Source organism: Azolla caroliniana, unplaced genomic scaffold, assembly GCF_043228905.1.
Source record: "Azolla caroliniana isolate FFs.n. ecotype wild unplaced genomic scaffold, voAzoCaro1.0.p SCAF_8, whole genome shotgun sequence".
Classification (NCBI taxonomy): Eukaryota; Viridiplantae; Streptophyta; class Polypodiopsida; order Salviniales; family Salviniaceae; genus Azolla; species Azolla caroliniana.
This window is the reverse complement of record NW_028230443.1, coordinates 17,563,731-17,577,366: the sequence shown is the minus strand read 5'-3', so window position 1 is coordinate 17,577,366 and position 13,636 is coordinate 17,563,731. Positions and strand designations below refer to the sequence as shown.

Below are 13,636 nucleotides of genomic sequence, written 5' to 3'. Positions count from 1 at the left end.
TCAGGAAGGCTTGATTTCCAATGTCATTTAATCTCTTTCAGGACCAGTTAGCTGGTCATGTAATGGTATTGATGTGTAGTGTGATTTGGATTTTGATGATGTGTATTAAAATTTCTGGATTTTGAGTGTCAAAAAGGCTTAAATTATTCTGCTATGGTACGTTTAAGTTGGTCATCAAGACATGGTCATTATATCTTCGGCATTATCTTTGGTGTTCTTGGATTAACTTGCGTAATTGACAATAGAATGGTTTACTGCATTGGAATGTCATTGTCTCGTTGACAACATGAATGATAATGATGAATAATCACATTAGTTTCCCATTCTTGAGTTGGGCCCAACAGTAATACGAATGTAAAGATGAAGTCCCAACCTTATTATCCTTGTTGCATTTTGTAGGGATGGACAATTGAAGAATCGGGTGCATGAGCCAATATATGTTGTCATGCCATCATGTATGTCATTGCTCTTGATATTTGTTCGAAGTTAACTAATGCCACTTGCATTGTTGAATTTCTTTCACATATGCGAGTAGTGTATTGCATTTCCTCTAAAATGATTAGCAATGGCATCTTATCATCATTTTACTGAATTTAGTTTATGGATCATATGGCACTCGGTACATTCAGATCATAATTTGGTTTACTTTGCCTAATTTGGTTTTAGTTGCTCTATTGTTGTTTGTCCTATCCATTTTCACAACTTAAATGTGTCCATAGTTGCACATGCTAATTGACAACTTTACAAGGATAGTGATCCCAATGTGTTGTTGAGTACTGAATGATATACGCATAATGTATAGTAATGGAAACCCATGCCATATCATGTTTCCTCACAATAACTATGTTGGAGTAGTAGCGTTATCGAATGTGGCTTATCATAATCTGTTCATCTTGTTTCGTAAATACCATAAACTAGATATAGAGTATCCAAGCACGGTTCACAACATGAAGCATGCAAATCTTTGTTAAATGATATGATGTCCTTTTTTCAAACCACAATGTCTTGAAACTTGAATTGAATGCCCTTACTTTGGAAATCGAAGTGCATGGCAAGTATGTGTCATTTTTTTTAGTTTGGATCAAGGGGGGTATATGTCTCGTTATGGAGAGTAGTTTGACCACCTAGCACTTGGCTTTTCAACCTTGACCGCGATTTTTGTCGTGTCCAAAGTCCCCCAAGTCGACAAATATTACTTTTTCATATTAATCATTAAGATTATGCATTTGCCAACTCATTAGAGGGAATGCTCATTAGAGGGCCCAAGGTGCATGCTATGAGGTAGGTGACAGTGACTGGTACTTCCAAAGGGGTACAAGCACTATGGAACCTGCCTCAGTCGTTTACCAATGTGAACACCAAGGTAGCCTCTCACGCATCCCAATACCTCCTTTATGATGTAGCAAGTTTCCAAAAGCAAATACGTTACCCACAACATGTATGTGTATGTAGATATTTGTTTAACACATACACACATGTACCAAATGCATATGCATGTGTATATATGCTTATAAATTTATAAACAAGTAAATATATGTATGTATGTTTTCCCTATTGGATGAACTTACCTTATTATAAGGAACACTAAATAAAGTCAACGTTGTCATTACTAACTAAGAGAATACTTGGGGTTTGTCAATGTTTTCATGGGCGTATGGGTATGTTCTTGTCACTACTACATAGTGGCAGTTCCTGCCATCCATTTATATTTTGGATGATGTCTCAAAAAAATAATCTCAAGGTAAGATAAATTTGTTGTTCATTTGCGTTTTGAAGATGTCTCAAAAAAGTAAACTTGAGGCACGAAAATGTACTGTCCCATTGTTTCATGAATATATACATAATCTTAGGTTGTTTCTTCTATACCATTTTGTGCATTGAATGATGTATACTAGCTTGTGAATTAATGCCCTAGCTTCATGTATGTTGAGTGCAACAATAGCTAGTGAATTAATACTTTGGCTTCTCATGCTCTCCACTTGGATTTGCGTCAATTCTTTCTTGCAACTTGGCCAACTATATTTATAGCTTGGCATCTTTCAGTTTTATGACGTTTTGCACAAGTTGGGGGGCCATGGGTATCCAGAAGGGTTGCTGTAACAAGGCGCACAACTTACACATCATGGAATATGGGTGAACAATATCAAAGAGGGTATAGTATTTACCCCAACATCTCTCGTTAAAGCACCATGTGAAAAAGCATTATGGATAAAATGTATAAAGTGATGATCTAGTCGTAGTAAAACTAATTCTTTCAAACCTTAAACGTTGCGTAAAGAAAAATAAAAAACATTCTAATGCCCAATTGTACGAAAGCTAGGACCATCTCAATCATAATTTCCGAAGGAAGAGCATTGAAGACATGAACGAGGAACCCATGTACCTTTTTCATATGCCCACCGAACAACGTACATCTAGAGCAAACATGATGCATTTAAAGCGATTTCGATGCCTCAATTCTCAAACTAATTCACAAGAGAAATCATTTATTACCTACACCTATGTATATGAAATTCTTTACTTTTTTACTATGGGTATTAGTGACACTCTTAAAACTAGACATGAAATTCCTTCTTCACATCTTTAAACAAACCAAGTGCTCACTAATAAGCCATTATCTACGAGGCACAAGGTGATCTTGTCTATATTAAAGGGTTTGAACTAACTGGTTAAAGTCAAGGGTTTAGTAAGTGTTTGACAACCCAAGAATAACAAAACCAAGCTGTAACTATTTAAGAAAATCAAGGCTTCTTGATCCTAGACTTTAGGGCCTTTATGAATGACAACACCAATATTTAAGCATTACAAAAATGACGACGACACCAACATATTTGAACTCACGCCTCTTGAAACTATACGTTGCCCTTGCTAGCCTATTTAATGCAACAATTGCCTGAAAGCACGACTACATTCCCATACACTTGTTCTGTTCGAGAATTGCTCGCTTGTTACAACAACTAATGGTAAAGTCTCCAAACACAGGCCTATTCAAACAACAAACTGCACCAATAGTGTGCTAGTGATTTATGTAAGGAGTCACGAAAGGAAGGTTACATCGAGTCTAGTTAGGTACATCAAGTAAGGTCATGTCAAGTCAAGTCAAGCTAGGTCATGTCAAGTCAAGTCAATCCAGGTCAGGTCAAGCTTGGCATTACAAATGTTCAGGAGTAACTCATATGTACTTAGAGACTTCAGGTTGTGTCACGTTGCTATGTTATGGGCAACGAGAGGCACATACATAAACAATCCGGATTGATTGTTTTTTTGCTTTTTGCTTATATTTCCTGTATTGCATTCTGCAAGGCTTTTTGGCTTTCTTTACAGCAATCATGAATGAAAAGTACATGAAAAGAGAACAAAGGGAAAGTATTTTGGCTTGTTTTATTTATATTCATGGAGAGAATAATAGAGGGGGGGGGCTACAATTGTAATAACAAGGAAATAGGAGGTTATAAATATATGGTTTGATTTCTTCTGAGAAAAAAAAACCAGTCACAAGCACACAGAGAGGTAATAGAGATACCATGCGATTTACTCTGTTCCTCCTCTTCTTCTCCCTCTTCCATGGAGCTTCTTCTTCTTTTTCTTCTTCATCTTCTGCTAATGAAGATGTCGATGATAGCCTCTGCTCCGCACTTATCCATCCATTAGGTTACCCCTGCATCGAATACAGAGTAAGATCAGTCTCCCCATTTTCTTCTTTTTCTTGTTCTTTTTCCATACATCCATCCATTCATCATCATCATCATCATCATCTTCTTCTTCTTCTTCTTCATCTTTCATCTTCTTTTTTGCATTATGCATCTGTAACGCCTGAATTTCTTTCTTTGTCTCATTAAATAGCGCTCTGATGCATGGCTCTATCATACACGTATATATATTGTGCACAATGAATGGATGAATACATCAATGATATTCTCATTTTTTCTTCTCTCTAATGGAATACAACTGATACCCTTTCTTTAGTTACTTTTGATAAATAAGAAGACAATTCTGTACATATTTTGATGTGTTTAGTAAAATGAAGTGTCGAAGAAGAAGAAGAATACGGGCACATCATGTAAAAAAAGCACCACGATCTATCATATAATATGGCATCATGAATATGAGCACTAAATAGACCCAAATGACTATATCGTTATCGTTAGTATTGAGTACCAAGAGCAAGTGAGGGAGAATTCCATAGACTTTTATACTTAAATATAAATGGTTTGAGAATTTTGGTTAAGGTATAAAGCCCTAAAAGTAAATAAGAAATTAGGAGTTAAGTCTCTCCATTAGACAACAGGAAGATCATTTTTTTGCAAACATAACTTAAAATTCGGTATTTTCCTCTGAGAAAGAGCCAAAATTGGTATTCTTCACGTTTTTCCATAAATGAATATGTATATGGAGCATTTGTGTTTCAACACAGTAAATATTGTGAATATATGTAAATCTTTAGTGATTTTGTGTATGGTTTTAACTCAATATGTTTTTAATTGTATACTTCCAGACCACTACAGATGATGGGTATGTGCTTGGGGTACAGAGGATCCCATACGGGAGTGATGGAAACATGGTTTTACCACGACCACCTGTGTTTTTACAACATGGTTTGTTCCAGGTTAGAAGATAAGGGCTCAAAGCATTACCATGATTATGCATACTTATTAGAGGGTGTATACATGCTTAATGCATGATGGATGCATGCTCAGTGCATGGTTTACACATATTTACCATGTGATTTCTGCATACTTACTTATATCATGGTTTGTGTGTACTTATTACACAGTTTATGCATACTGAAGCACTCCAAATCTGTTACTAAAGAATGTGTTTCTGTTGATATATATCTTAATAGGCTGGTGACACATGGTTTGAGAACACAGCAGAACAATCTTTGGGATTTCTACTTGCTGATGCAGGTTTTGATGTATGGGTTGGTAATGTTCGTGGTACAAGGTGGAGTCATGGCCACATGTCAATGTCCAAGCATTCAAAGGTCTTGTTCATTCTTATGTGCCTTTTTGTGATGCACATCCATCCTATTTTATCATAAAATGTATTCCAACTATTGAAAAAGGGTTCCTCATTTCTGTCTATTTTACCATTCAGATGTTTTGCTTGAGTAATCTCTTATTTAAGATATCATAATTTTTTATCCCCCAGGAATTTTGGAATTGGAGTTGGGATGAGCTTGCAGGACATGATCTTCCAGCAATGCTTGAGCTAGTTTATAACGTTACACAATCTCAGATATATTATGTTGGCCATTCTCAGGTAAATTTATATTTACATTCTCGTTACTTTCTCTAATTTAAGCTACTTCCCATTCTTAAGTTCATTTTTCTTTCCCCCATTAGGTTCTTATTGGTATACTAGGTTTGATTATGCTATATTGGTTTTAGGAGATTTCACATTATATTTTCCCCAAAAGATTCACATTATCATCCATTACAGGATATTGACATTACATGGGTCCTGGGAAATTTGACATTAGCTTACCCATCAGCCTTAAATCACATAGTTATGTATACGCCCATGAAAATGATATTAATTTTTATTGGCCTCTATACTTTATTGCAATGATGCTACTTTCCCAGGAATGCACCATATTTTAAGGGACTTAAAACTTCTCAATACTCTTTGAATCGGATGTTGTCTCATCCTCAGTAATGTCAAACTAATTTGCATTTATGTTACAGAAATTTACTTGTTACATTCTCAATTCAAACCTTTTAGTTAATTCTTATCTAGGTTTCTATTTCCAGGGAACTTTAATTGCACTTGCATCTTTAACTGAAGAAAGGGTGGTGAAAATGATCTCAGCCGCCGCTTTACTGAGCCCTATAACCTATCTTTCCAATATGTCTTCTCAATTTATTCGTACTGCTGTTAACTTGCAAATTGAGAAGGTATGCCCTAACTTTATATATATTGCATCTCATTTCACCATTTTCTTATCAACCCACAATTTCTTGATGCATCAATTCACAACAAGAAGTTGCTCATATCATTTTGGGGAGATGAAGGCATTGTGTTGTGTGAAAGTAGGTGAAGTAGTGAAAAGTTATAAACGTCTATAGGGATCCACACTTTATTTTTTTAACAAATTTAATGTAACTATATTGCTAGATAGATCTTTAGATCTCATGATTTTTATTTGTATTCATATGGGCAGTTTGTCAAAAGTGTGGGGGTTCATCAGCTGAATTTACGAAGGTGAGGCAAATGCTAATCCTCCCCTAAGAAAAATAAGTTACAATTTGTATTTGGAGAAAATGTTTATCTTCAATTTTATGTTTCTGGGATCCTTCATGCTGTTTGTAAACATATGTATCAATGGAGGGAAGAGGGGCCATGGATATGATTAGAAATGTTTCTTCCAGACATATCTTATTGAGGGTGTGGAATCCAATAAAATTTTAATAGTGTTTTGGGCACATCTTCAATTCTTTTTGCTACCTTTGGGTGTCAGTGACTTTGCGGTAACACTTGTCGACCGGATTTGTGCTTCTAAAGAGGGGATGTGTGGTGATCTACTATCATCTATTACAGGTGATTGCAAAGAAAAAAGAGTTCAGTAAAAATACCATTAAATTCATGATGAACACATAAAGCCAATCACTCATAAGACTCATTATTCAAAATTCTCATGTTGATATGTTCCTAGGTCCTAATTGCTGTTTCAATGAATCAAGGCTTCCTTATTACCTCAAATTTGAGCCACATCCATCTTCGACAAAGAACCTCGAACATTATTTTCAGAGTAAGATTTATCATCCAATGCCCTTATGCATGGAAAAGAGACATACCTCATTCTATGCACATTGTGATTCTTTCTGTATAGATAACTCTTGTGAAAGTGCGGAGTTTTATTTTACTAACCTTTTACTTCAGAATTAAAGGGCATTATTTGAGGGCTTTTTCATTTATGTGCAATGTTTATCAAGGATATATATATGTATTGATATTTTGTTTATCAAGGATATATATATGTATTGATATTTTCAGGTGTAATTTCTTGTTGAGTTCCACAGGTGTATTGATGTGGTATGCTAGCTATGTTTATACAACTTTTGTTTTTCATATTTGCAGTGATAAGGAAGGGAACATTTAGCAAGTTTGATTATGGGGTGATAGGAAACTTGGTGCACTATGGTAGCAATTTGGCACCTGCATACGATATCTCAAGGATACCAAAAGAGCTTCCTTTGTTCATGGCATTTGGTGGCAAAGATACATTGGCAGATTTTACTGATGTACTTAAGCTCTTTGGAAAATTACCTTGTGATGCACAAATCTTGTACCTGGAAAACTACGCTCATCTTGACTTTGTCCTCAGTACTAAGGCCAATGCTGATCTATATAGCATCGTCATTGAGTTCTTCAAATCGAAAACCCATCCTTTAGACCATAGATGAAATTTGTTGAGCTTCTGACCTATGCTTGTGTGTTTCTACCATGTGAAAAATGTACAAATAGAAGGATGTAGTGCCTTTATATTGTTTGCTTGATGTATCAAGCAATGACAATCTCTTATTGGGATTACTAGTGTATATTTCATCAAATCTCATTTTATGCTCTTGATCAAAGGGATGAACTCTGACAAGGTTGATTGGCATCTCCAGGTTTATTGCTTGGTGCTTTTTATTTATGTAATTTGATGTACATGATTTTAAATTATTTAACCCATCATCACAATGTTGTGAATCCCTCAAAGATTAACTAACTTTAGTATTCTCATACACTGTTTATTGATCATATTGCTTTTGAATCTTTAGTTTTGACAATGGTGCATTATGTTACATTTTTAATTGTGTGACAAAAGAATCTTCACATGAAGGATTTAAATATAGATTTTTTTTTGCTTCATTGCTTATAAAAATATATTCTACATACAGTTATGGAGCTTATGATTCCAAATCCACACTTTGTTAGTATTTGGTGTATTTGAAATTTGGGGGTATGAGGAGATTCAAGGAAACGTATGTGCAGCATGATAGGAATAATGCTATAACCTTCCTGAATTGAAAAAAGCTATCAAATTGTCGTCTTCACATGAAGGATTTAAATATAGATTTTTTTTTGCTTCATTGCTTATAAAAATATATTCTACATACAGTTATGGAGCTTATGATTCCAAATCCACACTTTGTTAGTATTTGGTGTATTTGAAATTTGGGGGTATGAGGAGATTCAAGGAAACGTATGTGCAGCATGATAGGAATAATGCTATAACCTTCCTGAATTGAAAAAAGCTATCAAATTGTCGTATAAATCGATCTTTGCTTTTGTGCCGATAACAAAATCAAAATGAGAGTATGGTTCAATATACACAAGCTGTGTTCTACAAGATAGCTTCGTGAGCAACCTCTGAACATCAATTGGGACAGATATTGTATCTTTTCCCCCATGGGCTAGCAACATCAAAAAATCTTTTGGAATATTCGTAACATTATATAGAGGTGCAACGCTGGTACCATATTTCTCTTCATTACCTAAAGAGCCATAGTCAAATTTGCTAAATGTTCCCTTCCTTATCACTGCAAACAAGAAATCAAACATTGATTAGCTATATGTCCACTTTGTTCGATGTATAAATCCTCTGTTCACATTCCTACATTGGGAATCACAGGCTTGATTTTCTCTAAGAGATGGACATTCTAATATCAAGAAAAGAACAGTTGCACCCTTACTTTGAAGATATTGCTCGACATTCTTCGCACTTGATGGTTGTGGCGCATAGTTTACATAATACGGTAACCGAGAATTATTTAAACAACAACTGACTCCTACAAAATATTGCAAAATTAATTTTAGTTGCTTTGGATACTATGCAATTCTTCCTAGACTATGAATGCATTCATTCCCTGCTACTAACCTCCAGCTGTTTTTATCAAGTCCGCACATATCATCTTCTTTGAAGCACATATCTGATCAACAAGCTTTATGACAGGCTTCCTGTTCCGAGACTTCATAGTTATTTCCCATTCAAATAATCTTTTTCTTTCAAAGCTTTTTGTGCAAACTCAATCATAAAACATTTCAATAAATCTAAAGCTTTTGCTAATGCCATGAAATTTATTGTTATGATTAACAGCCCTTTCTTTATACAACAGATTACTGGTTTAGGCTAGAAAGGAAGAAAGAAAGATATATTAACGTCTTCTAAGACCAAATTTGGCACTTGAAAATTATAGGTTTAATGAGAAAATATTAACTAGAGTATATTAGAAAAAATAAGGGCAAACATGTGAACACTAAACAACTAGATTTGGGGTGCATAATAAAACATTGTTCAAATTCCAAAATGCATAGGGTAAAAATTGCCAAACTCAGAGCTATATATAAAGTATTCTCTACATTGATTGGTTTTATTTCATATATAACTTAAAAAACCAAAAGAAAGCATGACCCAAAATATAAGAAGTCTCACCGTTCTAAATTTAGTTCGTATATTCCCAGGCGTTCAAGAACCTGCGTTTGTAATATTCATAAAAAATGAGAGAGAGCAAAAGATGTAACTAATATATGGATGAATGCATTCTATGGTGTAATGCAACTATGATAAAAGTATGACAATTTTTACTGATGGTTCCAAATTTTGGTTCTCATGACAATACATTTCAAGACCAGCTTACTCACTTTATCTATCTTTAAATCCTTTGCTAGCTGCACAATGGGGGCAGATGCCCTATCAAGATAGGCAATGGGGCTTAACAAGACAGCTGCAACAATCCTATTCACCACTCTTCCTTCACTGAATGCTGCAAAAGCAATTGAAGTTCCCTGAAAATGGGCAACCAACTTGTTATGTCGTCGTTAACACTTTATTCTTGTACATTAAAATAGCAACAAGAAAGTTATGCATGCTGTAATCCATGCAACATAGACAAGAGGCTGCATGATTCTTTGTATACACATCAATGCCTAGTGTATTATGCATTTAATATACTCATTGTGTCGTTCAAATGAGAAAATAAACTTTACCTGCGAGTGGCCGATATAAAACATTTGAGTTTTGGTTACACTATAAACTAATTCCACCATAGAGGGCAAGTCATTAGCTGCCAACTCATCCAAACTCCAATCCCACATTTCCTGCAACCAAGAAAACGATGAATATTCGGTTTGGTGAATGCATATTTGAGTGTCTGCGTTCGTATTTCGATATAATTTGAAGCAAAGTGTCGTTCAAATATGTGATGGGAGCAAGAGATAGACCTTCGAATCCGTTGGTAAAGACACGTGTCCTTGACTACTTTGTGTCCCACGAACATTACCAACCCACACATCAAAACCTGCATCCGCAAGTATGAAGCCTAATGATTGATCTGGTTCATTCAAAAACCATGATTCTCCACCCTATCAAAACATGGACAATAAGAGTTTTAATTGATTAGTGTCTGTCACGTAAGCCTACGGACATCCTTTGGTCCTACTGCATACCGACAAGATGAAACAACTTTACTAACCATGAACAAACCATGTTGCAGAAACACTGGTGGCCTCACGATATTCATATCTCTATTTTCTCGACCATATGGGATTCTTTGAACTCCAAGAATGAAGCCATCATTTGTAACAGTCTGCATGCACACAGATGCAATACCATGAATCACTGACATTGAAAGGATTCACATGGAAAGAGAATGAGCTGAGCTAACATCAACATAGCTTTCATTTCTGATCTTTACGTTTCAAAATCATCCACAAACAGAAGTGTGCAAAGTTAATATAACAAGTTCAGATGAAATCCTTCCAAGCAATAACAATTGGTCCCACTGCATTAAGGATAGATAAACAATACCATCCTTGACAAGGTAATTTGTTCAAGAAGGGAAGCAAACACATCCTATTCTCCACTTCACTTCTCTTATTCCTAAACATTGATGAAGCGAAGCCTTAGATTTCCTGGCTTGCCTCAGAAATTTCCATCATGTTTTCACTCTATTGCAAAAATAGCTTTACATCATTTTTCAAAGTCATTTCAAATGTGTTTTCTGTAGATTGTGGTCTTCATTTAGTACATGGAGGGTAGTCAGTGATTCACATGGAGAGAGAGAGAGAGAGAGAGAGAGTTTATACCGTGTAATCGATGCAAGGGTAACCCAGTGGACGAGCAATGGAAGAGCAGAGCAAAGAAGAAGAAGCTTCATCTCCATCTCCAGCTCCATAGACATAACAATGTTGAAAACTTATAGTCAACAAAAGCATAGAAAAGAAGATGGAGAGTTGGAGGGCCATCTCTTTCTCTCTCTCTAGTAGACGTTTAAAAGATATATACCGATCAATCTGAGTTTCTCTCTGTCTTCTGATGTTTGTGAACAGGAGACAGGGGAGCTTACTTATAGAGCGAGCAATCAGAAAAGAGCAGCAGAGAAAGAGACAGTGGTAGTAACTCAGAACTATCACCATCTCATTAATTTCACTGTCACAATCACTGCTAGCTCATAACTATCACTATCACCATCACCATCTCTGTTCCTCTGAGTATCTACCACCACCACCAAACCCTGCATCCACCATGGTTACACCAACATGCCTTTTCCTTTTTCCACTCCAAGCTTTTTCATGGAGCAGAAGAATCCATGAATTCATGAATGCTTTTTACCCATTGTTTCTCATCTACATATGTATTCGCCCACATACCAGATACACACAGATACAGATACAGATTCAGATACATTATACATACATATACATATCCACATCTATACATTATACATTATACATTATAAAAGATAGATTATACATACATATACATATCCACATCTATACATTATACATTATAAAACATAGATTTTACTACATATACATATCCACATCTATACATTATACATTATAAAAGATAGATTGTACTACATCTACATATACATATACATTATAATACATTATACATAAACATATACATATACACATACATATACATTAAAATGTAATACATTTTACATTTTACACACATATACTATATAATGTAACACATTATACATATACATGTGTGTAGAACTAGAATTTTATATGGGTGAGGTAAAAAAACCTTTTCTTTGGTGGTGTTTCTAGAGTTATAAATGCCCCCCTCCTTTTTCTATAATTCTTTCTCATCTACAAGTGTGTGTGTGTGTGAATAGTTAGTACGTAAAATTCGTGTTCGTCTAGCATAGCATTCGTTTTCCTACATTGGAAAACAAATGCGAATGTTATTCAAACATTCTTGTGTTTTTGTTTTGTTTTTTTCCCATTTTTTTAATGTTTTTTTTTGTTTTTTTTCCATTTTTTAGGCTTATTTACCTCATAACAAATAGTTAATCCAAAAGTATGGTATTTATCATTCTTTGAGGGTGTTTTTCTTATGCGAATGATTGAAACATTCGCGAATGCGCATGCACGTATGGTTCATATGGTGAATACCATGTGAGAACGTTCGTTTCATGGTACATGAGTGTTGAATTATAAATTACCATCCCCAATTCCCTTGTTCCTTATAATAAGTGTTTCTCTATCTATCATCCACCTATGTGGCTCTCGAGCATTCATGTTCGTTTATCAACCCCAACGTATGTACATATATGTACGTTTTATGTGTGACATGTTTGCTCTTACATTTGCTCTTTAACATTTGGCATTCATGATTCATTTATATGGGAATGATCAACCATCATTTATTTCAATTTGTCATCAATATGCCAAGGGATTGATCTTTAGTTGGATCCAGTGCATTCATGGTGGTTTTGAGAATTCAATCGATCCAACTCTCTCTTCAAAAACCGAGTTAAAACAAAAATAAAATAAAAATCTTGAAATGTTTAACAAAGTTGGTTATTCTCGCCCATCATTCCATACCCAACTCGATTTTTCTTTTTAGTTTACTTTTATTTTTGGGTGTGAGCATGTTGTAGGAGATTGGCCAAGCAACATTAAACTAGGAATTCACCCGTAGCAAATATGCCAAAACAAGCAACATTAAAGGTGTGTATAACAAGTATGGAAAATCAAAGAAGATTAAACATTTAATCATTTCATCGAAATAATATAAAAACTCAACAAGAATTTACTCAATCATAAGTATTAATACTTCTCAAAATTTCCAAATAAATTGCAAATAGGTGATAGATAGTCGTAGCACCTCACAAGCAATTTTGGGTATCTCAATAGTGTGTATTATATCAGTAATATAAGAAATCACCATAATATCATGGTATGCATATTATGCTTATATTGCACAATGTTATGATTGAAACAAAACTATATGTTGATTTACTTTGAACTATATGGAAATAGCCCTAGAAACAAAAGAAAAGACATATATGTAATTATCTTAAATGTTCAGAAGTAAAAAGGTGGAATTATAAACCTTTTACTTCTTCTTCTTCTTTACTTTATAATATTAGAGTTAGGTCTTTTGCTTCCATGTGACTTAGCTCACATGCATTGTGATGTGAGACAGGGCGTTGGGGCACAAGTGATGAGAGTCGCAAATATCTACACTTACTTTCAAAGGGTCTCCATTTGAGGGAGGTATTACTCCACAAGGTCATTTTACCTCTTTTCGAACGCAACCCCACCTTCTAGACAAATCACGCCAAGGTTTTCATCAAAATTACATTCAACCTCGACAAAACCAACACATGATCATCTAGAAAATGTGGGT

The 13,636-nt window shown here is 34.9% G+C and overlaps 2 protein-coding genes across 2 annotated transcripts; one reads left to right on the top strand and one right to left on the bottom strand.

Moving 5' to 3' along the window:
* Positions 1–3,465: 3,465 nt before the first annotated feature.
* On the top strand, positions 3,466–7,668 carry LOC147861167 (triacylglycerol lipase 1-like). Its single transcript, XM_087323846.1, has 9 exons — positions 3,466–3,674; positions 4,496–4,606; positions 4,844–4,984; positions 5,152–5,262; positions 5,754–5,897; positions 6,164–6,204; positions 6,461–6,540; positions 6,656–6,751; positions 7,081–7,668. The coding sequence occupies exons 1-9, from the start codon at positions 3,525–3,527 to the stop codon at positions 7,404–7,406; spliced, it is 1,200 nt and encodes a 399-aa protein (XP_087179972.1). The 5' UTR covers positions 3,466–3,524; the 3' UTR covers positions 7,407–7,668.
* A 538-nt stretch (positions 7,669–8,206) lies between these two features.
* Positions 8,207–11,615, bottom strand: LOC147861166 (triacylglycerol lipase 1-like). Its single transcript, XM_087323159.1, has 9 exons — positions 11,074–11,615; positions 10,461–10,574; positions 10,210–10,350; positions 9,976–10,086; positions 9,631–9,774; positions 9,422–9,462; positions 8,867–8,946; positions 8,682–8,777; positions 8,207–8,528 (listed from the first exon to the last, which is right to left on the bottom strand). Exons 1-9 carry the CDS (start codon positions 11,401–11,403, stop codon positions 8,218–8,220), a joined length of 1,368 nt encoding a protein of 455 aa, XP_087179285.1. The 5' UTR covers positions 11,404–11,615; the 3' UTR covers positions 8,207–8,217.
* Positions 11,616–13,636: the final 2,021 nt, after the last annotated feature.